The following is a 26,111-nucleotide window of genomic DNA, read 5'->3' as shown; positions in this document are numbered from 1 at the left end:
CATTCTTTACAAAAGGGCACATTCCTTTCTAAATGGTAAGGCTTTTTACATTACACCTGTGATATTGTGATTAATAATAAGTGTATATTTAGTCTTTGTCCACTGTTCCTGCACATAGCTCCTAAAACCCTAGGAATTTCATAAGAGTTGAAAGCAATAAAGGGCATCTTTCACTATGTTAATGAATAACTTTTGGAAAGCTCCTAGGTAAACTAAGGATGGGGGCTGGTTGCCAGGGAAACCAATCCTAAATGGAGAGTTGGAACTTCCAGAGCCACCCTGCTGATCTCCGGGGAATGGACAGGGGATGGAAGTGGAAGCAAGCACCAGTGGTCAATCATTCATGCCTCTGTAGTGAAACCTCCATGGAAACCCAAAAGAAGTGGGCTTGAAAAGCCTATAGACTGGAGAACCAGAGTGCTTCCATATGCTGGGCCCCAAAGTCCGTGGAGATTAAAGCTCCTGCATTAGGAACCTCGCCCTGTGTATCACTTCATCTGGCAGTTCATTCACATTCTTTAATACCCTTTTAATAAATCAATAATCTAGTGAATGAACTGGTTTCTCGAGTTCTGTGAGGCACTCTAGCAAATTAACTGAACCTGAGCAGAGGGTTGTGGGAACCTCCATTTCATAGCCAGTTGGTCAGAAATCCAGGTAACAACCAAGACTGGCTATTGACATCTGAAGTGGAGTAGTCTTGTGGGACTGAGCCCTTAACCTGTGGGATCTGATGCTATCTCTAGACAGGTAGAGTCACAAGTGACTAAAATTTGTGAGACATCTGGTCAGTGTTGGAGAATTGAGTTGATTGCTTGGCAGTGTGGAAAAACACACATTGTAATACCTGAAAATTTTTTTCTTTATTGTATATATTTAAGTGTCCATAAATCTGGGAGTTTGTGGGACAGATGAACCCCCAAACATGTTGTTTTTGTCCTACACAATATGTGTTATTGGTTCTATCTGTAAATCTATCTTAGGTGGAGTACTTTTTAGCAAGGTGAGGTTCAGTTATATTGATCCCACACTATCTTGTGTCCTATACTTGGCACAACTCACTCACTGCAGTTGTAATAGGAGGATAAAAACTATTTCCTTCTGACACCAAATGTGTGAGTTTTTCCACACTAAGTATCAGGAAGATGGAAGCTATGATGGCCAGGATCCTCACCTGACCCTAATATACTTGCTTACTGCACACCTGCAACACTCTCAGGTACAGGCTTGCACACGCATTGGCAATGAGCTATTACTGACTCTATGTAAAGATCTCTGTCCAGTGCTTTGGGGCTGTGAGGCTATGGAGAGGCCCAGAGGCAGAAATGGACTTGCTGCATGCAGAACTTGTCCTGAGGTGGATATGATACTAGCGCTCGACCTGCCACCACAGGAATAATGCTTGGTGTAAGACATTTTACCCCCAAAACATTCTGTTGTCGTTATTTGGTCACACCAAACCCAGAGTGAACTTGCATGGGTTCACTCAGGTGAGACACTAAGGTGTTTTCTAATTTTTGTCTGGCACTGACTGGGTGTCCTACAATTTAGCTCAATTCTGACATGGCCCAGAATCCTCACAGACTCCACAGGTTAAGGGCTCAGTCCTAGGAGACTAACCCCACTTCAGATGCTAATCTCAGGTCCCAAACTGTCACTTGGTCTTCTACAAAGTAGCTATAAATCCAGGGTTTCTTGGATTTGATCATTTGTAAGAACAACTCACAGAACTCATGAAAGTGCTTTACTTATAATTACTGGTTTATTATTAAAGGTACAATTCAGGAACACCAAATGGAAAAAAGGCACGGGGCAAAGTACGTGGGAAGGTACATAGAGTTACTGTGCCCTACCTGGGCACCCCACCAACCCAGGGGCTCTATGAACCACATTGTTAATGCATTAAAAAGCCTAAAAGAGGTTCTATTATGCAGTCACAATAGACTAAATCATTGGCTATTAGTGATTAAGTCAATATCCAGCCCCTCTACCTTTTCTCCTCCTGAGAGGTGGTGGTAGAGGGGTGGGTCTGAAAGTCCTAATCCTCTAATCTCTTGGTTGGTTCCTCTGGCAACCAGCCCCCATCCTCCAAAAACCAGCTCATTAGTGTACCTGACACCGTCCCGCCGCGCAAAGTCCAGCAGGTCCTGAAGTGCGGAAGGTGGGGGGGGGCGAAGAAAACAAAGACAGAAAGAGCTGGGAGGGCTGACACTGCTGCGCGTTGCCAGCAAAGCTTTATTCGAGTCCAGAGTATTTATACAGCAAAGAGGCACACTATTCCAGGAAATAGCATTATCCAATAGACAATCAAGCACAGTATTGACGTCAGCGGTAGCCGGGCAAAGGTAGGCACAGCAGGGCTCCTTCAGTTGCTCATGGAATGCGTAAACAGGATGTTCTTTGTTCTCCATTCCCGCCACATCAGCAAGTGGGGGAAGGGCATAGCCCGCTCCCCACATGTACCCTCAGATATGGTTGAAAGGGTCTTTTTATGAAAAAATGAGATGCTTCTTTCACCCTCCTTATCACTGTAATTCCAAGGGCTTTTGGAGTTATGTGCCAGGAAGCAGGGCAGGGACCAAATATACATGTTTATTATGTCGCAAATTACCTGACTGGATCTTCCATGTGTTTGATCTTGTTACCTTTCCCTTACACATTTTGGGGGAAGGGGCAATATATAAATTGATAAATTATGTTGAGCACAATTATTCATTTATGTTTTCATATGCATGTAAAATGCTTATTTATTTAACTGTATTTCTAATTTGCTTTGTTTTCACTTTTGAAGTCTGTTTTTGCTTTATTGCAGGTGATGGGGATGTCATTCATGCTCACAGAGGAAAATGAAGTCTTGAAGGTCTTTGAGCATATCACTAATCTACCTTTCTCTAATTTATGGGTACTGGTGAATTATGGTTGTATTTTGCATCTCTTCTCAGTCTGCTCTATTTGTGTACCTCTGTTAACTGTCTCTTTCTGGGATTTTATGTTCAAACTCCCTAAGACAGAGAGTCCACTATGGAGAGCTCAAGCCTGCTCACCAAGGTTGCCTATGGGTTAGGTCCAGGATCCTATCTCTCTATGGATGTGCTGGCCAGAGCTGCAGTGTGACAGAACTCAGACATAGCAACTGGTACACAAGAAACTACCCTAATGTGCATGCTCAGAATAGGGCTTTTGGGAGCAAGCACTTAGATTCTGAGATTGCACTGTGTCTTGCCAATGGGTTCAGCCCTGGGCAAGCTCGCTATGGATTCAATGTGACCAAAGAAATTGACAGCAAAACGTTCTTGGGGTGAAAGGGTTATACCCAACTTTATTTCCAGGTGGCAGGTCAGTCACTAAAATCCCATTCACTCAGAGCAAGTCTGCATGCAGCAAGCCAGTCTCTGCCTCTGGGCCCCTCTGTCTACACAGCCGTCGCACACAGCCATCCTCTGGGCCTCTCTGCACAGTTGTCTCACACAGTCGTCCTCTGGGCCTCTGTCCTTGGCGCTGCCACCACTCCAGCCTCTGCTCTGCTCTCCCGCAGCCTTGCAGCCCTGCAACTGTGTCGCACCCAGAGCACTGGGCGTAGCTCTTTATATAGAGTCAACAGCCATGTATTGCCCACAGGTGTGCAGTGAGCTAGTCAGCCAAGGCCAGGTGAGAATCCTGGCCACAGGAACTCTCATTTTATCCACACACTGGTACAGAGGAGACCAGACCTTATATTGTCTGGGGTTCACGACTTGACCCATCACTTACTAGCTGTGGGATCTTAAGTGAATTACTTTATTAATCTTCAGCTCAGTTTCTTCTTCTGATAAATAGGGATAATAATAATGCATATCTCATAGTGTTGCTGTAAAGATTAATTTAGGTGATTTATGTGAAGGGCCTCGCATAGAGCTGGACACACAACAAAACTTAATATTAGTTACTGTAATCATAATTGTCATGATTGTTATTTGGATACTTCCAATAGTCTAGTACAATACCTTTCATAGAGAAGCTTTTCAATAAATATTTGCTGAATGAATACATGAACTGAGGAACTAATCACACACTAGGGTCTGAAATACATAGTTTGGCTGAGTCAATCATCTCTCAGGTGGGATTTTAAAATATACATGGAGAGCAATATGTGTTTCATCTCCTCTTTCAAAAGTTATTTCCATATGGTATTTACATTGCAAATGGACTTTATAACAGAGAGCTTCCCCTCATCCCCACCCCCAAAGTAGCCCTAGATGATCCATTTGTTATTCTTTGTAAGGTCCCAGTGGAAAGTTAGCGGTGGTTTTCTTTATTTGCTAAGCAACTTGCAGTGTCTGCCACAGAAAGGTATATTAAATTTTAATTTGCCAAATTTTCTTCCACAAAGTCATCAGCAGTGGATGAAAAAAATTTGTTATCCATATCTTTGCCAGCAATAAATTTTACTCCTTCCTTCCTTCTGTCCGATTTGATAAGTGTAATGTGATATAAGGGAAATATTAAGCCTGAAATTCACAGATTAGAATTAGGCTGACATAGAGTCAAGCCCATATGTTCCATCATAGAGTTCAACTATACTGAAATAGGCAAAATATGTTTATTATCTTTAGTTTTTAGTTTTGGTTTACAAGTTGTATTAATTTTTCTCAGCTAGCTCCTTTTGATCATTTCAATTTTAACATTTCTATCTACTTCATGTTTCAAACTTTTTTTTCCTATAGTAATTGTCTAAATATTTTTCTCAGGTATAATTCTTTTTGAGCTCATCATTCCTTGTTTCTTATATTCTTCCTCTTTTTCTTTTAAATGTCTTGATGATTTCTGTCCTTTCTGATTTTATAATTATGTGATATTATCTTTTATCTTCTTTTTGTATCTTTGGTTTTGTAAATGACAAACAAGAAATCTAGTTATAGAGACAGATTCAAAAGGTTTTACTGATGAAATGGTCACAGATGGAGAGTGAAAGAAGGAATTAGTGTTGAAACCTAGCATTTTAATCCAAGCAAATGGGTAAAAAGGGGTGTGATTTACTAAGGTAGGAAAAACTGAGAGGTGTATGTTGGAAGAGAAAATAAGAGTTTATTCTCTATTACCACCACCACATAATAAAGCATTTTAACATTAAAAAAGGACATAAATGCAAAGTCATAAAATTAGTATTTTTAGTTTTCTGAAAAATAATAGTTTAGCTTTCTGAAAAACTATATGGTCTATTTTTTCTTCCTCATTTTGTTATGACTGGTGAAAAGTTCTGGCATTTCTGGCATTTGGGAATACTTTGTGTAGATAACAGGGGGATTTATATTTCAGGAAAACTCACTGTAGTGCCTGTTTGGCTAAAAGACAGATATGAGCAATGAAAAGGGCACACCAAAAACTCAGGGAGTTAATCAGATAAAACCAGAGAGCCAGAAAGGACTAACAGAGTTAACACCCTTTGCAATGTATGTTCATTCCACATGCTCTGAATTTGGGCTGACTTTGAGACTTGCTCTAGCTAATGCAAGAGAGAGTGAGGAGAGGCATAGGACAAGCATCACAATTAATTTTCCTAAAAATGCCAAGATATGAATATCATAATAAGAACAGGCAGGACTTTAGGCCAAGATTCCATTTTAAAAGAGAATTGGGAAGTTAGATTCCTGGCATATTCCTTGATGATTAGCCAACAGCCTATCTTAAGGCAAGGCAAGAGGTCTTAGCTGATGTTCCCAGTGTTGGGGGGTAGCCATTATCTTGCAGAGGAACAGGAAGTTTATCCTACAGAATTATGTGGGGGACTGACTATGGATAATAACATGTTGTCTCTCACTGGAGATAGACATCATGAGACCATATGGCAAGTCGATGTCCCCCTAACCCTTTACCTTTATCTCATTCTTGAAAGTCTGAAAGACAGACTCCTAAAAGCCTTAAGTGCACCTCCTCTCTGAGGTTGCCCATACTCTCCTTTCTTGGAGTGTGTATTTTTAAAAGACTTCATACCTGTCAACTTACTATGTTTTGTCTCTGTGCTCTTCCAGTGGTGTCTTTGTCACTTTGCTATTTCATTCTATTTTCCAGACTGTGTTATTAGGCACAAGTCTTCACTCTCTCTTTTCTACTTTGGATAAGTAGGGAGAGACTACTGAGAGCTTTGATTTGAGCTTGCAAATTCCCATCAATGAGCTTCCCCTTCCCCTCTGCTTTATTCAAGTAACCTGCCTATGTCTACCTTGACTCTGGCCCATTATTGCCTTAGAGTGTATTCAAATTAAACTTTTGCTCCACTTCACTACTGTGTGTCTGCATTCAATTCTTTGTTGCAGTGGGGATAAGAAGTGTGTAAAACAAACTCAACCCCTAACAGTACCTATATAGAGAACAGATTGAAAAAGTTGAAGTCGGAAAGTTCCATTAGAATGGAAGCTGTGGTCAATTACAATTTGGATAAAGTGAGGAAGAAAGATCTACAAATTGTTGGTAAAAAAGCTGGAGGTCAATGAAATTTTGTCTAATGTTGGTAATGTAGATGAAAGAAGCTTTTGCTCTTTCATCACCAAGAAGTGGTCGAGCATTATTTTTTCAAGAAAAAATAATTTGGTGGTTATAAATGGCATGAAGCTGTTTTAATCGCATATTCAATTTTCTGAGTTTCAGAGTGAGGCAGGTAATAGAGGGATGCAGGCAGAGTTCAGAGCCCTTGTAAGTTTCAAAAAGCTCCACTACAACTCAGCAATTCAAAAGTACACTCAGACCACAACTGTTTGGTTTTGCCCTATGCAAATGATTGTACTTTCAGCCATTTAAGAGTGAGTTATGATGTCATTAGTTCAGTTCTCTATTTCATCCCCTGAGGGTGGGACCTCCTCCTCTCAGGAGGCAATATAAACCACAGACAACAGAGCCCTGATGTATCCTCCCTTGGAGCCTCTCCTGAGTAGCAGGATCTTTCTCTTTTCATTCATTAAAAGAGCTTCGCTGGTTGCTCTGTACTCGTTTGCTGGCTTCAGTCTTCCTTGCTTCCGAGACACAATTCTGGGAAAAACACTGGCTTTCTCAGCAAGAGGAGGTCTGTCCAGTCAACATGTCTTTACTCAGTATTATGTTTAATTTAGCATGGCTTTGGAGTCCACGTTACTCTAAAGATCTAGCTGAAACAAAGCAACATAAGTGTAGTAATTTGTAAGTGTACTAGACAAAAGTTAAATATTATTTTCATCAGACAACGAGGTTTTTTTTTCAATTTTTAAAAATTTTATCAAATGTACATCACAGTGGTTCAGCAGTCCTCCTCCCCCCACTCCCCTTCCCCTTGGTAATCACTACTCACGTTTCAGTGTCTGTGAAACTAATGCTGTTTTGTTCTTTCTGCTTTCGCTTTATTTTTATATTCTACAAATAAATTAAATCATAGAGACCACGAGTTCTTTAAAAGCAAAAATGCCTTCTTTTTGGTTCAAAGATAGCCTATTATTATGTTGAGAAGAGCCCACAACCTGGAGCCCAGCACTGCCGGTCTCTTACCTCGTTCTTCACCTGCAAAATGGGGACAATGATATGTATACCATAGGATTCTTGAGGATATTTAATGAAATTATGGATGTGTAAAGGAGAAGATATTTGACAGGTTTAGTTATACCTATCTTTCTCCTCTTCCTCCAATGCCCCAGTGCTGGGTACACACAGAGGGTACCAGCTTGATGAATCAATGAATATATGACTCAGGGTCAGAAAAGCTTGTTATTTTGGAATTCCAACTTGGAACACCTCACAGCATACGAGAAGTAGCATGTCAATAAAGTTCCGTTCATTTTTTTTTTTAAAAGGCACCCACTAAACTACAAATCCCTGCCTTCTCTTTCAAGTCGACCAGTCAATTGGCTTGCCAGGAATCCGGAAGTCTGGCCCGCTAGCCCAATCACAAACGTAGCTGTGCCAGGCTGGCCAATCCTGGGGAAGTTTGCTCCCGGCCGCTCCGGGTCCCGCCTCTGCGCGCAGCGGTGACGGGTCGTTATCGGATACGGCGGTCGTGGGGGCGGGGCCAGAGGTCTCGGCCCAGCTTGGCCCCTGCGCTGCCTTCCTGGCTGCCGGCTGCAGCTCTACCATGGCTCCCAAAGGAGGTTCCAAGCAGCAGTCAGAGGAGGACCTGCTTCTGCAGGATTTCAGCCGCAACCTATCGGCCAAGTCCTCCGCACTCTTCTTCGGGAACGCCTTCATCGTGTCCGCCATCCCCATCTGTAAGCGCTGGGAGCAGGCGAGCGGAGAAGGCCGGGGGCGGCTCGGGCAGGGAGGAGACGTGGCGGGGTCGGGGCACCGCTAGGCCCGCGCTGTCGCCAGCTCGCCCCGAGGTCGGGGAATGCATGTAGCCTCTGTGGGTCTCAGTGTTCTCATTTAAGGTGGTGGTGGGGGGTCATCAAGGAAAGTCACTTGTGGTGCTTTTAAAAAGTACGCTTGTTCCCGGGCCCCGCCCCCGGATATTGTGAGCCTCTAGGTGTGGGACGGCGGCCCCAAATCTGTATTTTAAGAAAGTACCGGGTTAAGATCTTGTGTTAGCACTCATGCATATAGCCTGCTGTCTTTCCCCCTCGGCCACAACTGTGGTTTTGCCATACGAGATTTTACACTTTACAATTACTTATTTTTGGGAAACTAATGAATTGGGTTGAGGGACAGGCTCCCATGTGCTGTCACGATGAATTAGAAGTGTTAGCTTTACATGAACTGCTTCACATACATCATTTCCTAATTGGATGCGCGAGTTGAACCAGTGCCAAGGGCTCTCGATCTACCTTGTTTCAACTTTTTAATAATCCTATTAGGGCGATTTTAGAATTCTCACTTGGGTCGAACAACCTTGCAGACTTGGCCGAGTTGTTTTTCGAGCCCGGCTTCCCGAATTTGTATCTCCTGACCCTCACAGAACTGCACTGTTGTGAAAAAAGTAAACAAGATAAATCCAGATTTATTTTATCCTTCGGCCTTATAAAACCCATCGGACAGTTAACGTGGTGTGGAGCCCTGCGCGCACAGTACCGCCTGGATATCAGATAACAGCCACGTCAGCATATAAACTGTGTTGGGACTGCACGTGGTGTTTTAGAATGGCCTGTGCTTAGAGTTAGCATGAATGAAATTTGAACTCTGAATTGTGATTTTGTTGAGCCCGAGTTGTCACTTTAGGAGAAGCAGACATCTCATCTGGACTGGTAATGGGAAGATTATGTTTTTCAAGTGTTCTGAACTGGAAGAGTTTGAGATTGTAATTTTATATTGGATATCCTGCTTCTGAAGATCCTCATACTATGTTGGATTCTGTAACACAGGCTGTATTTTACCGGCCTTATCTCTGATTAACTAACTCAGCACGCCCTTGTAACTGGGTGGTAATATTTTTGTTCCCTTTTGTGCCCCCTCCCTTTTGTCTTAATTCAGGGTTGTATTGGAGAATATGGCATATGGATCTTATTCAGTCTGCTGTTCTGTATAGTGTGATGACCCTAGTAAGCACTTACTTGGTAGCCTTTGCATACAAAAATGTGAAATTTGTTCTCAAGCACAAGTAAGTATATTTCTCAAAGTATGTATTACATATTGCATTTTTGCATAGTAGGATGTCCTCTTAAAGACCATTTGTGTGTATAGGTTTCAGTAAGCATTCATTTGAGCTATATATGTAAATATATTTTGGAGGGAAGGCACATTAGTGCTGTGAATAATTATTCACTAATTGAAGCAGAGACAATACTTGTGACACTGCTATAGAAGTAGGTTTTTGAGGCTGTTAGAACACTTAAACACAGCCTTAATCATGGGTTTTATCAGAAAAACAAACTCACTTATAAATAAATTAACATTTCAGAAGCCAAATGGAATTCTTTCTGGAAAGAATTGTTCTGGGCTTTCCATCTACTATTTTTGGATGTGAAAGAAGTGTTGTTTTTTTGAAATTAAACTGACATTTGTAATGCTAATTACACTTTTTTTTGTGAGTATATGAAAATGTAAAAGATTACCAGATTTCCTCTACCTTAAGATCACATATAAAATATGTCATTATTTTAACAATAGCCTTTGTAAGAAGTACAATCACAGCTCACAACAATATATTTATACATTAATTACAAGCAGTTATATACTCTGGTTTCATAAAGCTTAAAAAAGGGGGGTATTCTAGATTTAAAGAATGATAGTAACATTATTTCACAGTGCCATGATCCTCATGGGAAGGAGCTATAAATTAATGTTTAATTGGCAGAGGTGTCCTTTGAAGCTGCTTTTATGCCGCACTCTGATGTTCCATTCAGGATAGCAGGATATTTCTCTGCTTCCTCAGTGTAGCCTTCTTGGTCCTGCATTTGGAAGTGCTTTCTTAAAGGCAGTTAGAATTTTGATTAACAGATTTCTTGAGAGTGGAATTTTTTTGGTCATAGTTTTGGGTTAATATTAGGTGTTGCCACTGACATAGAAACTCCTGCAGATTTGCAAGATGGTTAAGGATCAAAGACCCAGGCAGTTGGTGAATGAAGTACCAGCATGCTTTGTGTGCACATTGTCTTTTCATTTGCACAATTCCCACTCTAATTTGGATATGGTTTTCTCTCAGATTACTTGAGCAGTCTGCAACCTTAACACAAAAGTTCATGGCCCTCCCTGCCATGCACTCTGTAAAGCATGTTACTCTACGTAATTCTTACATTTCCATGTGAGGTATGGGTATTATCCTTGTCTTATAAGATGCAGAACATGTAGTCATCTTCATTTGCCATCATTTTTATCATGTCACTCTCTTAATGCAACATGGCCTTATCTTTTCTAAGTGTATTAAGTTCAAATTTTAGGGTCCTGGAATGCAAATCGTCTACCTCCTACCAGTCTGGCCTCCTCTTTTAGGATTGGGCCTTGGCTGTTCTGACTCATCTTTTGTCATCCTTTGCAAGTGACTTGTGCTCTCTGCTCTTTCCCTAGATTTGTTCCTGTGTTAGGCTCTTTCTGGTGACAAGGAATAGAGAGATGTTGAGAAGATCTCCACAGGGATTTATTGTAAGGAGGCCAGAAACTGCCTTAGTGGCTGAAAGGAGCCTCAATAGCTTCTCTACCATTGTTCTGGATGATAGGAACTCGGGTTGTGTGTGACTGCGCTTCTGCTAAACCAGCCCAGTCATCAGGTCATCCTTGTGCTCTGTCTGCATGGCAGGCCTCTTTGCGAAATGCCATTCCAGGATGCAGCCCATCTTGGCCTCTGCTCTTCTGGGCAGCCTTGCTGCTGAGGTGTGGCCCTCTGGATAGTGAGGCCCTCAGAAGTGGGTGTCTTACACAACCCACTCATTTGTGATGATCCCCTCGAGACTCAGTTTTTCTGGAACTTGGGATTTTTCACTTGTTCTGCATGCATTGTTCATTCACCTTTTTGGAGTCAAAGTCATGTTCTTTGTATCTTCTCATTTCTACTTTAGGCTTTTTCAGGGCAACTGTCATGTCTTCTGTTTTATATCCTTTACTACAGTTAATGTTACATTTAGTTAAGTAAAATTTCAAGGACTTATGGCCTAACAGATTTCTTGAGAGTGGAATTTTTTTGGTCATAGTTTTGGTTTAATATTAGGTGTTGCCACTGACATAGAAACTCCTGCAGATTTGCAAGATGGTTAAGGATCAAAGACCCAGGCAGTTGGTGAATGAGGGTAGGTGGTGGTGGTAGCAGAAAATGGAGCTGACAGTCTGGATTCCAGCCTGAGCTCTGCCGCTCTTAAACCTATAGATAGCCTTAGGCATACATCTTACCTTTCTAGACTTCAGATCCTGAGTTATAAAATACGGATACTCATGGCACCTCATAGATTGTGAGGATTAAACATAATGATGTGTGACCTATTAAGCATAATGTCTGGCACATAATAAATGTGTGCAGTGTTGGGGAGGTTGGGAGTGAGAGAACCCTTAGTAATTGTTTTTTAAAGGTGGTGTGACTTAAAAAAATGTTTGCAAAGATGTTTTTATTTTAAGAAATTAAAGAGATGGTATTTTTGTGTTTTTTTTTTAATTCTGGGAAAATTCTGATATACTGACATAATAAAATAACAGAAGAAAGACAGTTGATTTTATGGGTTATCTCAGTTGGCTAAATGCTAGGCTATAGGAGTGGCCTTTTGTTTTGTTTTAGAGTTTTCAGCACTGAGTGATGTTCATTTGCCAAGATCCCTAAGAGAGAGGGTAAGGCTTCTTGAGTTGTAGTAAACCTAACAGGCTGTTATGCCTCTATTAGGTGAACATAGAATTTAGACCTAGAGGAGAAATTAATCAGTTAATTTGGTTCATTCTCTTCAGGAAGACTTGTCCTGTGGACAGATGATTGAGTACTAGTACTAAAGATGCTAGAAGATAGCCAACTCTTTTGAAAATAGTTTATTCCTGTGTCCTAGCATCCTGATGAGGTAGGGGGGTGTTTGTGTATGTGTGTGTGTGTGAAAAAATCTTTTTTCTCTGTTCAGTTAAAGGTTTCTGCTGTAAATGATGTCCATTTCTTATCGATTGGCCTTTCTTAGAAAAAGTGGTCTTATGTGAAGTTCAGGAAATACTTATTGAGTGTCTGGTCTGCTAGAGAGGTTCAGGGATAAGAGTCTCTGTTCTTTGGAGCAGAGCTTTCATATAATAAATGAGTCAGGTGAAGCTGGATATTTGTCAGAAAAAGTACATTGTAGTGTCCTAAAGTATCTCTTAAGAAGACAGCTGTCTGCCACCTTAGCTTCCTTTTTCTTTATGTTTCAGACCATATTTCCTTGTCTGTTTTTCTTAAACAAACCAATTTTCCTCCCTTCAGTTGTCAATTTGTAGAAAAATTAGTTGAAGCTAATACTAATAAAAATACTAGTTAAACTAAAGTTGTCTTTTTAACAATGTCAATTCTAATTTGGTTGTTGAATGAGAGTTAGAAATGGAGACATAGGTGAAAACAGCCAAAATTTGTGCTTAATTTGTATTCCAGAAGCTCTTGTGGTTAAAGAAAGTTGAAAACTATTGCCTTGAATGATCTTGGGCTGTCTTATCAGGAGTCCATCTTGATTTCACTATAGCTTGCCTCAGTACACTGATCAGAACTAAATATAGCATGGTAAGGAGGAATTGATTAACTGAACATAGAGTAAATAGATTTATATCTCTGTGTTCCATATCCTGTTACTTTTAATACATGTCAATATCATGTTGACTATTTTCATAGTGGGACTTTGCAGGTAATATATTTTGCTTGTGATCAGTTACTACTTTTTCTAATCAGTTTCTCCTGTACTATGAAAATATACCACACTGAACTTAAGTGTCACAAACTTTAGGAAGCTTTTTGTATTTCATCATAGTTTGAATTTTATCCTCTCTTTCGTTAGCGGTCACCTTATAGATTTTTTTAATGAGTGTAACTTTTTTTCTTTATCTGACTTGTCATTGAAGATTCTGATCTGGTTTCTTGAATAACAGTTCCAACCTTTTCTGTTTGATTCCATGTTCTTTTTGGTGTAACTCTTATACCAGTGGTTTATTTAATTAAAAGTTGTATGGTTGATCCCTGACCATCTGGCATTATTTCTTTATAGTGAAATTGTCCTTTGGAGTGGAGTTAAAAGCATTACCTTAAGATGTTATAGCTGTTAATTCCCTTTTTTTTTTAAAGCCTAGTGTTCTTTCCTGTTATTTATTGGAATTGATTCATATATCGTTTGCTAATAATGCCTTTTCAAAATTACATGTTGAACAGTTAAATTATAGGCTAAAACAAAAGAATTAACACTGATTCAAACTAAATTGTGCTTTCAGAATTTGACTTATTTCCATGGTAAGTACCTAAACTTTGGAAAATTACCCCTTTTTAAATAGGAATCAAAACACATAATAAACCGTATCTTGGAAGTTTCTTGCATTCCTTCTCTTGGCTAATATAGTGTAATAAATTGGGGTTTTATGTCCTGCTTACTTTTTGAAATGTAAAGTGTCATACAGTTGCCAATATAAGATATGAGTTGCAGAGTGTTTCTGAGAGCGTCATATCCACTCCTGGAGCATATGGAGACTTTTTTTTCTTTTCCTCCCAGAGTAGCACAGAAGAGGGAGGATGCTGTTTCCAAAGAAGTGACTCGAAAACTTTCTGAAGCTGATAATAGAAAGATGTCTCGGAAGGAAAAAGATGAAAGGTTTGATTCCTTATTTAAAGTGTTTGTGGTCATCAAAAATGGAGAGACTTTGCAGAAAAAAAGTTTCTGAATTCTGCTTAGAGAATGTGGATACTGGAATTGTCGGTAAAGGGTATTATAGAAGACATAGTAAGGGGAGTAATAATAATTGGCTTTTTGAGTTTGTATTGCTGCCAGATTCTTTTCTATGTGCTGTGCATAGCGCATTTGTACCTCTAATGAATGCTATGAGATAGGCACTGTTATCTCCACTTTACACCTGAGGAAACTGAGGGACAGAAAGCTTGAATAACTTGCCCAAGGCCATAGATTAGTGTGTGGTAAATCCATGATAACCCAGGGAGTCTGGCTTGAGAGCTTGTGCCTGTAACTGCTCTTCTGAAATTTGGGAACCTGCAGAACTTTGTCCTATGCTGGCCCTACAACTTGAGAAGTGTATAACCTTGAGCTTACTACCTAACCCCTCTGGGTCTAAAAAAGTGGTGATACTTTATTCCTCAAATGTAAATGGGTGCAACTGCTGTGGAGGCTTCCTCGGAAAACTAAAAATAGAAATACCATTTGACCTAGTAATTCCACTCCTAGAAATTTACCCAAAGAAAACAAAACCCCTGATTTGAAAAAATGTATGCACCCCTTTATTGCCATACTATTTGCAGTAGCCAAGATATGGAAGCAACCTAAGTGTCCTTCAATAGATGAATGGATAAAGAAGAGGTGGTACGTATACCCAATGGAATTATTCAGCCATAAAAAGAAAACAAATCCTACCATTTGCAACAACATGGATGGGCCTAGAAGGTACTATGTCAGTGAAATAAGCCAGGTGGAGGAAGACAAATACCATATGATTCACTTACTTGTGGAGTATAAAAACAAAGCAAAACTGAAGAAACAAAACAGCAGTAGACTCACAGCCACTGAGAAGTGACTAATGGTTACCAAGGGTGAGGGGTTAGGGTGGGTACGGTGGGGAGGGTGTAGGCGATAAAAGGGCACAAAAATTCCACAATCACAATATAAGTTGATCACAGACTGTTGAACCACTGTGATGTACATTTGAAACTAACATAAGATTGTATATTGATACTTTAATTAAGAAATAGATGGTGATATTTCTGTTCTTGAGCTTCCGTGGAGACATCCAGTTCTGGGTGGTATGCTGATTGGGAAAAAGAAAAATTTGATTTGTCTCCTGTTGCTCAATTCTGTTCCACATTTGTTAGCCCTTACCTCAAATTTTTCTTGTTGGTTGCCCTTAGAGGACTTAACAGTGTAACGTCTGAGTAGCAGAAGTCTGAATGATTGAGTCAACTTATGATTAAGATTTGTCAGATGGTTTAGTAGAATCATGAGTTGAGGTTGTTTTCATAGATACTCAGTTTCAGTGTCTACAAGGTACTTTTGAATTGGAATTTTTATCTCACTTTGCTCCAGAAAGACTGCAAAGTGATACAATTTTAAAAGATCAAAAACTATTTAAAAGTAAGAAAACCTGAATAAACAAGGTCCTCAGTGCTCAACAGCAATTGAGCAGTAAACTTAGCTCTGAGCTTCTAAATGTCAGGGGAAGCATCTGAGGTCATATAGCTTTCATCTGCTGAGAAGCAGCATGCAAGCCCTTCTGAAAAGAAACTTCCTGGCACTGAATCTTGGAAGGACTTTATCAATTGGATCCTTACTTAAGGGACACTGAGTAACTTAGTGAATGATGTCTTCTACAGTGATTTTGGAAAGGCACTAAAACATTATTGAAATGGTTATCTCCTATGGATCCTTTATAAAATTGAAGGCACAATATTAAAATCATGACATTGGAGGCCTTTCAGGGAGCAGCTTCAATGAGGTCTGGCTGCATAGCTTTCTGATTGCAAATTTTTACATAGGGATAGAGGTTACAGAATCTAGAACACATTTTAAACCTTTTTATTGAATTATAATACTATTACAGTGATTCTTCAACTGGAGTGCATATCATAGTTACCCAATTTCGAAACACTTGTTATAACTGTAGGTTTTAGGTGCTCAGTTATATCAAAGATGGCAAGTGGGTCTTCACTGCCCTCTGAAGATTGGCCTTCTTTGGTCTGGCACTTGTTCCTGATCCTGGGATTTATCTCAGAATCCTCCTCAGCCTGGTATTAGTCACTACAACTGGATCAGAGTTGGAATTGGAAATGAGACCTCTTCATCATTCCCTGGACCAGATATTTTCAAAGTAGGATAAATGGAGGTCTTACTGATACATAAAATGCAGAGTATCAGAAGATTATACAATTTCTGTTCTTGTCATCAGCAGGAATTTATGCTGTTTGTGTTTCTCTCATACTGGATACAGTTGTATCCCAGTCTGTTCTCTTGGTTCTGTGATAATTAGGACCAAGGCTCCCATTAAGGTCTGGTATTTTTCTCCCTTAAAGATAGGTTGCTTCTAAGAGATGTGATTTAAGAGAAAACTTATCAGCACTTTGCCTAGATGTATACCTTTCAAAGCTCCATCTACAATCATTTGGAATATGTACTCCATGACACTGAAACTGCTTTGCCATCCATCCAAGGATGGAAATTAGCAGAGGAGAATTTGAGATTCATTAACATTTGTCTAAGGGCATGAGTGTTATTCTGCTTGAGTTACCGATTGTCTGTTAACTTGTTAGCATAATCCGATTGTAACAGTTTAGTTTGATCTAACTTTTCTCTTGTAAGAAGTGCTCCTTGGAAAAGTGACTCCCTGGGAAGTGCTCTCCCAGACTAGATTTCCAACCAGTGAAACTCTTCAGCAGAACCAATGCTGATGAAGGCATTTGGGAGTCCTAAATTTTTTCAAAATGAACCAGGATATGGGTGGACTAGAAAAAGTTCTGAAAGCTGTCAGATAGTCCTGACTGTGTATACAGTGATGTAACACACAGTCATATCGGGAGCTGGGGTAACCTGAAGGATTGGGCTACTTCTTTCCCCAAAATTGTTTTGAAGATAGCTCTGATTCAGAGCATGACAGGGAAGAAGTGCTGTGATGGAGGTGGGAAAATTTAATCATCTGAGTAAAGGGCATGCTAGTTGCTTATTTAAGGAACCTGTCTTCATTTAGTCTTGTGCCAGAGTCTGAAAAACAGAGACAATTGTTCTGAATGTTTACTAGTATTAACCCATGTTGGAACTATGCATCTTTCTGAGCTAGTACTTTCTTTGATCAATGTTAGAATGAGATAATGTATTTTCTCCAATTCCAAGTCTCATACATATTTTAAATTAATGTTTAAACGTCTCTAAAATCAGAAGCTGTTTTATAGTTGATGACAGCATTTAATGTAATATCCTTCATTTTTTACAAACTCAAAGATTTACTAAATTGATGGTATCCATAGATTCAAGTAAATGTGGCATATATGTGAGAGACCACAAATTTCTTATGATGAAGATAAAGTGCTAATACCCTTCATTTATGTCCTTTATAGCCAAGCTTGTTGATTTTGGATTAGAAAACACTTGGTGGATGACACATAGCAGTTACCAATGACGTTAGCCACAGTGCTATCCTTAGGATTGATGGAGGGTGTCATCTGGCTCCAGATTAGTCTGTTTTTTTGGGATAAAGCACCATGACAATAGCTTTCAACCCTTTTGATAATGACCCATGGTAAAATAATTTTCCCTTTAGACCAGATACACTCAAACATGCCCGAGAAAATGTTTCACAGAACAGTAATTACCCTGCCGTGTGTGATGTACTTCATAATTTTTTATTCTTTCCTATTTCATTTTTTTTAAAAATGCTGATCTCAACCCACTTAGTTATTTTTCCTGAGCATTGGATCTGCTCAGTTGATTTCATGGCCCACTAATGGGTAACAGTCTAACCCTTTTAAAAACTGCTTTACAAACTTAATTAACCAAGAGGAATAAAGGCTTCTTTATTCACAGGCACCCTGGAACTTCCTTTTGCCCATGTGAAGAGGTAAAACAAGAGGTTGATAAAATATTAGTAAATTAATAAACTCGTAATGAGTAAAATGGATTAAATAAAAAGTAAATAGGTTTTTAAAAAGTTAAAAATCTTCCTAATAATCAAGCAGATTCTTGGAGTGAAGTAAAGATGGCTAAAGATAGTCACAGACAAGTCTGCTGCTGTGAGGCCACAGCTAGTTTTGTTCTTGGGCTTGCGATATTGAAGGCTGAAGTCTGTAGGCTGGAGTCTCAACAGCCAAGGAAACTTTTATCAGGCTTCCAACAATCGAGTTTGTTTAGGCAAGGACCTAGAGAAAGATACCTGTTTTGGCTACTGATGAAACCAAGTGAGTTGCCATTTATCAGTCCCTTCCTCCAAAGCCCTGGCTGCCTGGGAAAAAAGGTAATATACCCAGCAACTATTTTTTTCAGCATCAATAGAGTAAATTACCTTTTTCAGCAGAAAAAAGGGAACTGCTGCTGACTGAATTTAATACTAAAAACACATTCTGCCCAGAACACTTAAGGAAAAACTTAGAATGAACTAGAGCCATGTGGTATTTACATTTTTCAATACATATGCATAAACTTGATTGACTTGCTTCTGTATCTGCAGAATCCTGTGGAAGAAGAATGAAGTTGCTGATTACGAAGCTACAACATTTTCCATCTTCTATAACAACACCCTATTCCTGCTCTTGGTCATTGTTGCTTCCTTCTTTATATTGAAGAATTTCAACCCCACAGTGTATCCTTTTGAAAATTGATTCTCTTTTTTTGGAAGTCTGGAAACAGTAGTTTGTTTTGGTTTTGATTTGTCTGAATATTTTAGTGGAAAGACAACTACTCAGGGAGTTAGTGCATTAAACAGCACTGTGACTGTAGGCAACTTTCTGGATTTTTAAAACAAGAGCTTTAGGTTTGATTTAAAATTAAGTTTATAAAGTATGGCTTCATGATAAATGCCAAGTGTTATAAAGCAGTCTCACATATATGGTTATGTATACCTGCCTATTTAAAACCAGTTCCAAGGAACAAAAGCTGACTTGCCTTCTTTGATCGCTCTGGTAGAAGCCCATGTATCTGCTGATATTTTGGGGTTTGGGGCTGGGTGGATAGCCAGTGTAAATAGGCACATTTCACAGTGTCTTAACAGTGTTTCTGGCTGCTCTTAAATTGGGCACTTGGGCAAGAATCTTCCCTTGCGAAGGTAATTTATTAAAGGTGTTACCCAGGAATGTGCAGCGAATTTTCTCAGTTAGAGATAGTGATGTAATAAAATGTCAGATCCCTTCCAACTCATATCTGCTGGTAATACTGGAGTGGTTTGCCCCAAACAGTCTCGTCCTCAGGCTGAGAAGAGCTTCGAACTTTGAGAACCTCTTTGCTTTTACAGGCCAACTGTAGCCAAAACACGGATAGAGAGAAGAGACTTATTTTCCTTTGCTCTTGGGGTTAAAAAAATAAGTCTCTTTTTCCTCCTCATTTTCTTTGATCAGCTCTTCTGAAGGTTAAATGGAATTCAGATGTTTTCTTTGTGATCCTGTGTTCTAGATTTTCTTTTTAAATTGGATCACATGTCCTGTGAATGTTCTTCATTCTTTATAGTCTCCTGTCTTAAAAATTGTTTACCGACACTACATCATTGTCATTATACAGAGTGTCCAGCGGGGAGACAGTATATTCCCAAGGGATGGGCTCTTTTTGTCTTTTTGGAAACTAATTTTGGGTTCTTAATTTTTCCTTAACATTAGTTCTTAATAGGAACTATATTTTGTCCATAAGTGCTTCATCAGGCCTCATCGCCCTCCTGTCTACTGGCTCCAAGTAGACCACATCAGCTTCACCCCCTGGCTTTGTATCTATGGGTGGCCTGTGGTATATGGGAAAGAGGCAGGGTGGTCAGGGTGGGAGACACACAAGACGTTTTTATAGTCTGGAGTTTGAGGGTTTGAAAAACCCAACAAAATGTAAGTCACTATTTGTTTATTGGCTCTTTTTTGACAGATTGTTGAAATTAAATTAATTGAAGGGGAAACTCAGAGTACCAGTATGTTTATTAAAAGGCAAGAAATGTCTCGCAGTGTGCTATAATCACAAGAGGAGAAAATAACTTGTTTCCTTGATCTGTCACAGGTCACAGTAACCTGGACTGAGCTGTTATTATTTATAATAGTAGTGAGAAGTTAATAACTGGTTCTATGTGTTCCAAGCACATATTACAACTTATTTTGGACCATAAATATGAGAATGAAATCCTCTTCCCTTGGGGGATTGAACAGAAGGCTCATGTTTACAAGTCTCTGAATTTGTGATTTGAAATAGCTGAAAGTTAAAAATACGGTGTCACCAACTTGGGGAAGAGAAACTTGTGGAAAAGTTATTTTATAAAGAGGAAAGGCAGCCAAGGTAATGACTTAAAAATAGCGTTCAGGCATCTGAGAGTTGTCCTGTGGGGTTGAAGTACACACTGTTCAGCTTATAGCTTTGGCCTTGGGTGGCCAGGGAGGTCAGCTTGACCCTGCCATGTTGGTTTGACCTGTTAAGAGACTGGAGTCATTGTTTCCTTGACCAGGGTCTCATACCACTAGAGGAATGAATGTTCAGTAAGAGAATCTCTTTCCTGAATGAATATTCATGTGTGATAAACCAAAATAATTTTTGTGATCTTAGTTCCAGAATTCTAAGAGCTATCCAAGGAATTATAGTTTTAGTGCTTGTCAGCGTTTTCCTATTAGGAGTTTCATAAATATGGTCCTTTAGTCAAAAGTTTCCCATTGATTGTGAGCAAAATAATGATCTCTTCAGCCTTTGGGGGTTCAACTGCAAGCAGTCTCTTGCATTTTCAAACCAGTGTGTGTAGAGGTAATTTTCATTTCTGTGTGTGCCATGATTTCAAAAAGTTTGGGAAGTTCTTTAAACTATATTAGAAGGTGGTAAAATCACAGTTGATATGGGCTCATACTTCTGTTAGCTTTTGCCCACATCCAGTAATTTCCTACAAGCACTCCTTGAAAAGAAAGATCGTATCCCCAATTCCTAATCTTAATTTTAATCTATGGTTTCCACATTTAAATTTAAGATGAATGTTGCAAATAACATTCACTGTTTCATTTGTAAGTTTAAAGAAAGTATTCTTCAATTTTTTTTCTGCTTTGCCTGCTGTTGGAATTTTTAGTAGGCCCTGTCCAAGAACTTCGCAGGAAGACAAGGGCAGGAGTACATGTGCATAGTTACCCAGATCGTCATTGTCTTCAGCTGAGGGTAGCATTTCATCATTGCTTCTGAAAGTTTTAAATTCTTTGCTTTTCTTTGGTGCATTATTATTCATGTGACATCACTGGATAATATGGAATGATTGGGGAAGTCAGGAGAGATTCACTGTGAAGTGGTTGGATAACACATAAAAGGTTTCTTTTCATTATGTTTTAACTTTTTTTCTGTACATAAATAACCAGTCCATGGTTTGATTGGTGGCGTGGAGTTTGTGTACCAAATGGAAAACAATGTTTGACAAACAATCAGTGTCAACTATTACCAGAGCTGGGCCAAGTATCTCTTTAAGGTGCAGGTAAAAAAATTGTCACTAGATGGCAGTGCCTGTGTAGATGGGGGAAATTGCCACCATTCTGGTAATAGTGTATTGGGATGGGATGGTGAAATAGGGCCATCAGCTTAATTTTCTCAATAGAATTTTTCTTGAACCAATAAACTAAGTTGTAGAAAAGCATATAAACAAAATTTGGTTTGGGTCCTGAATTTTACCAATAGCACATTTTGTTTTTTAATTCTGATAATGGTTTCCATACTGTTAGATTAAGTTTCTGTGCATAAGTTTCTAAGGCATATACTCACAATTCCACAGTTCTCATTAGGTGTTTCTGTATCAGTACTTTAGTCTTGGGACTTGTAGAACCTTTCCCCAGTTCTCTCTCCATCAACTGTAATGGCTGTGTGGCACATAGAATTATGATGTGCTGGGTCTGGTTTAGTTGGTAAAAACCTCCCATTGGGTTCTTATGTTAAAAAGGCCTCATGTACAACACCAGTAAAATAAAAAGGGTGCTGCTGTAATTGGGATTTGAAGTGATTAAATTTCCTTTTCACACTCCTTATGTTAAAGCCTTAAATCGTTGGAACATTTTACATTTCTCTCTTTTTCGTTCCCTTACTTAAAGCTTAATAAAGAATCTTAGATTGGAATTATTCTTAGTCAAATTATTATTAGCCAAAAATTTACTGTTTGTCCTGTTTGATATATTATTCTAACTTGGAACAGTTTAAAACAAGGTTTGAAGTTCACTGAAATACGAATGTTGGATTCGTACCCAAAACTCTTGTGAAAGATCTTGCTTATTAAGTATCATTAAACTTTTGCTTTTTAAAATTTGTATTTTCCTTAGACTTCTTTATAAAAATGATGTGAATAAGCACATTATCTTTATTACATTATTTTACATCACAGTTACCTTAGTTTCCAACACGTGTAAGTACGTATCTTTGTAGTTACTGATCAGATGTGTGGCTGTGCTGGGCATCATGCAGTTACATTGCAGAGTGGAAGGTCAGGCCTCTCTGCCAGTTTGAGCCTGCTCTGCTGTCCTGCCCACCCACGCCCAGGTTTTATGTTTTCAGTTTGCGTGCCTATCACTGTTGTATCTGGAGACAGGCAGGATCCACAGACATGTCCAGATAAAGAGGGAACACATCTACAGACACATCTACTTGGGTTGTAAGACCTTATCTTCCACCTCCTTGGTTGCCCAAGCAGGGCAGTTAATTGAGAATTAGGAAAGTTTGAAGATTGGAAGGATTTTTTTTAAGTGATTGAGAGTTGCGTGGAGGTGGCTAGAAACCAGCTGCCCAGTGACTCAGTTTTCACTGTATCTCTGATCTTTGCCTCTTAACTGATCCTGAATTTGGATTCATATCCCAACTTTTTTAGCATAGCAATTCACATACACAATTCATAAAGCTAAAAAAAACAGAGAGTTCTTAAGAGGACTGGAACACAAAAACCTTGGGTTCTAGGTCTGGTTTTCCTCACTTGCCAGTGAGGGGTGGTTTCAAAGACAGCTGAGGTCCCTTGAAGCTCTGACATCTATCTGAAGACCCTTGACCCTTGGATTATAATTTAAATCTTTTGATCATTGCTATTTCTGTTAGGTGTCATTCAGGGCAGTTTACCTGCCAACATGATTTGTATTCAGATGATTCTTACTGCCTACTTATGGAGATGGGTGTGTATGTTTACACACACACACATAATGCCTTATAATAATAGAACAGATAAAAATTGAGAGATTCAATTCACAAAATGCTTTTATTACTCTAAGCAAGTAAGTTAAGTTGCAGTTCCAGTTAGACAACTTCAACTCATTAATGCATACAGTAGTTCACTGGATTTATTGAATACACAATGAACAACTGAAAAATGATCCATTTCCATCACTAATCTGATAACAAAAAAACCCAAACTATTTCCCTATTACAATACAGGAAGTAGTGATCAAAAAAAAAATTTGTTGGTATTTCACACTAACATTTTAACATTTTGAACTTAACCATAAAATACATTTCTGGAAATGATGGCAGAAAAAGCATTTTAAGCTTATGGTATATTTAAGCTTCAAAGTGATTTCTAGATGGGGGTCCTGCTATCTGGGAAATTCAATTAAAATTTTGTACACACTCAGGTGTCTAAATAGAGATATAGGAACCGCCCCCCCCCCCACTTCCAAAAAAAAAAATGTTTTCTCCTTCCTACAGGTACACATAATATATTCTCACAAATTTCTCTGGTGGAATATTCGTGAAGGTAGGTAGGTAGCCAATAGTGGCAGGGCTAGGTAGACCTCGGCTTCTGAGTGCAACAAGGCTAGGCCCCTTTAGTCCATGCAAAGAGCTTTCATGCATATAGTTTAGTGCATATAATATGATTATAGAATCAGGAAGTTCTTTCACGTTTGTATTTTATTGGGCAAGTTAATTCACCCAGCATATGCTAAGTAGTGACAGCATTTTTCACAAAGCCTGTGATTCACTTTCATGTTAATAACTCCTCAAAAACCCAAGGATTATATTGTAAAATCCCAGTGCTAATTAAACAACAAATATTTGCCTTTCTGGGTATTTTACAGGTTTACTTAGCAAACTGAGCATGTGTGTATTTATTTTTAAAGCTCAAATATTTAAATTTGCAGAAGCTGTGCCTATAAGCAGTCAAAAGTATAAAGCAGGTTTTAATAAAATATAGTAAAAAATGAAAACTTCACTGCAAACACATTACATTTTATTCAAAGCTAAGCTTCCATACCACTGTGGTCCTCCCTTTGATAAATTAACCAAATGTCTTAAAGACTGTTCATTCTTTTACCATCTACATGTAAATGGACATAGCATTATTAGAATCCTAATAGACACCTTGGGTAAATTGCTACTCAGGGCCATTCTTGGAGCCAAGCAACAGTGAATATTTAAATGTCAATGAAAGCAAATGTGTAGGAATTTCAGTATTGTTGAATGACAAGGGATACAACTCTTGCTAACCTTAATGTGAAAATAGAAAAAAGAAATGTAGAATTGCTTCTGCTTATTTTCTCAAGCAAGACTTCTCATAAAGACCTCTTTCTGATGCAATCCACATTGCGTCTGTGGATTTTGTTCATTTGAAAAAATATATCTGTACAGCCTTCTTTTAAGTACTAAATGCCTGAGGGTAGTTTTCCCACCTAATACTATACATTGTGTAAGCATGAGGTGTACAGAGCAATGCAGGAATAGGTGATTCCAGTCCAAGATAAGAAAATAGAATGGATTTTCTTGGTTGTGAGTTTTCAGATGTGCTCGTAATTCAGGTGCACAGTGGTAGCGACAGCAGACACCTCAGAATCCGGGAACACTAGAGGTTCAGCAGCAAGCTGCTAAGTGATTCAAAAGAATGGCTGATAACACTGTTCCATACCAGCGTAGACCGCACATTAAACCATGCAGCTCCAGTGGCTCATGCACTGCCTTAGGATCTGTAGTCCTTTTTGCTGTAAGGCTTGTTTCGCAAAATGTTATCAATCTCATTTACCACGTGTGATGTCATCTTTGGGAGAACCTGAGAGCATGAGTAGAGGATGCGGTTAGAACTTGGTCATTTTTTCCTTTGTGCTCAGTATTGAGCAAAGTTGTGTAGACTGGTATCCATTTATAAGTCACAGCTAGAATACAAGCTCCCCAGGCTTATATAAACTCCTTGAGGTCAGAGATTTGTTTTTTCACTACTGTATCTCCAGTGCCTGTCAGAGTGCTGTAACAGGGCCCACAGGTGGCGCTCCTGTCTTGGTTGACTGAATGAAGAAAGGCATTAGGTATAAATGGAGGCTCGTGGAAATACAGAATATCTAGAGCAGCTTTGTCCAATAGAAATATGTGGGCCACATACATAATTTTATATGTTCTAGTTGCCCCATAAATAAAAGTGAAAAGAAACAGATGAAATTTGTACAAGTTTTTACTTCATTATATCCCAAACATCATTTCAATGTGTCAGTATAGAAAATTAAGATGCTTTATATTTTTTAAAGTACTAAGTCTTTTATATCCAGTACATTTTACACTTAGAGCACATCTCCATTTGGAGAAGCTACCTTGTGTGCACCCAATAGCTGTACGTGGCTAGAGGCAACAGTGGACAGCACAGGTCTCGAGTGACTAAGGAGAGATTTTTTGCCACTGGTGGTCAGATCCTTGATGAAGGATGGCCAGAGGTTAGCAGGCATCCCACAAAGAATAGCCTGAAAAATTGAGAAGTCTGTCAAATGGAATGATACAAGCGCAGAGTGGGTGGCAGAGGTATGGGGATGGTAGGAATGGGGGAAAGGGAAATTGGGGTAAATAGCATGGAAGGCCTTGAATGCTGCTTTTTTGGACTTGGGACTCTAATTCTGTAGGCAATGGGGAACTTCTCAGCTGGGAACAACCCCATCACACACCTGGGGGAAGTTTAAAGGATGAGGTGGAGGAGAT

General features: G+C 39.2%; 2 protein-coding genes across 5 annotated transcripts in view; one reads left to right on the top strand and one right to left on the bottom strand.

The window, feature by feature from the left end:
* Nucleotides 1-7,999: 7,999 nt before the first annotated feature.
* SSR3 (signal sequence receptor subunit 3) lies at nucleotides 8,000-22,482 on the top strand. Its single transcript, XM_036904136.2, has 5 exons — nucleotides 8,000-8,204; nucleotides 9,400-9,526; nucleotides 14,049-14,147; nucleotides 18,712-18,843; nucleotides 19,860-22,482. The coding sequence occupies exons 1-5, from the start codon at nucleotides 8,072-8,074 to the stop codon at nucleotides 19,924-19,926; spliced, it is 558 nt and encodes a 185-aa protein (XP_036760031.1). The 5' UTR covers nucleotides 8,000-8,071; the 3' UTR covers nucleotides 19,927-22,482.
* A 917-nt stretch (nucleotides 22,483-23,399) lies between these two features.
* KCNAB1 (potassium voltage-gated channel subfamily A regulatory beta subunit 1) overlaps nucleotides 23,400-26,111 on the bottom strand; it is a 384,525-nt gene continuing 381,813 nt past the window's right edge. For all 4 annotated transcript variants that reach the window (XM_057499443.1, XM_036904133.2, XM_036904135.2 and 1 more), the window contains exon 14: nucleotides 23,400-25,200. In XM_057499443.1, coding sequence (XP_057355426.1) covers nucleotides 25,111-25,200 — 90 coding nt within the window. In that variant the 3' untranslated portion in view covers nucleotides 23,400-25,110. The remainder of the gene's footprint in view (nucleotides 25,201-26,111) is intronic.

The sequence above is a fragment of the Manis pentadactyla genome, chromosome 1, assembly GCF_030020395.1.
Source record: "Manis pentadactyla isolate mManPen7 chromosome 1, mManPen7.hap1, whole genome shotgun sequence".
NCBI lineage: Eukaryota > Metazoa > Chordata > Mammalia > Pholidota > Manidae > Manis > Manis pentadactyla.
The sequence above is the reverse complement of the archived record's forward strand: the minus strand, read 5'-3'. Positions and strand labels throughout refer to the sequence as shown.

Bases quoted from the DNA above. Each gene is read 5' to 3' on its own strand.
- SSR3 (XM_036904136.2), top strand. From the start codon at position 8,072: ATGGCTCCCAAAGGAGGTTCCAAGCAGCAGTCAGAGGAGGACCTGCTT. The intron at 14,148-18,711 runs GTTTGATTCCTT...CTGTATCTGCAG, and splicing joins CGGAAGGAAAAAGATGAAAG to AATCCTGTGGAAGAAGAATG. The intron at 18,844-19,859 runs GTATCCTTTTGA...AGTTCTTAATAG, and splicing joins AAGAATTTCAACCCCACAGT to GAACTATATTTTGTCCATAA.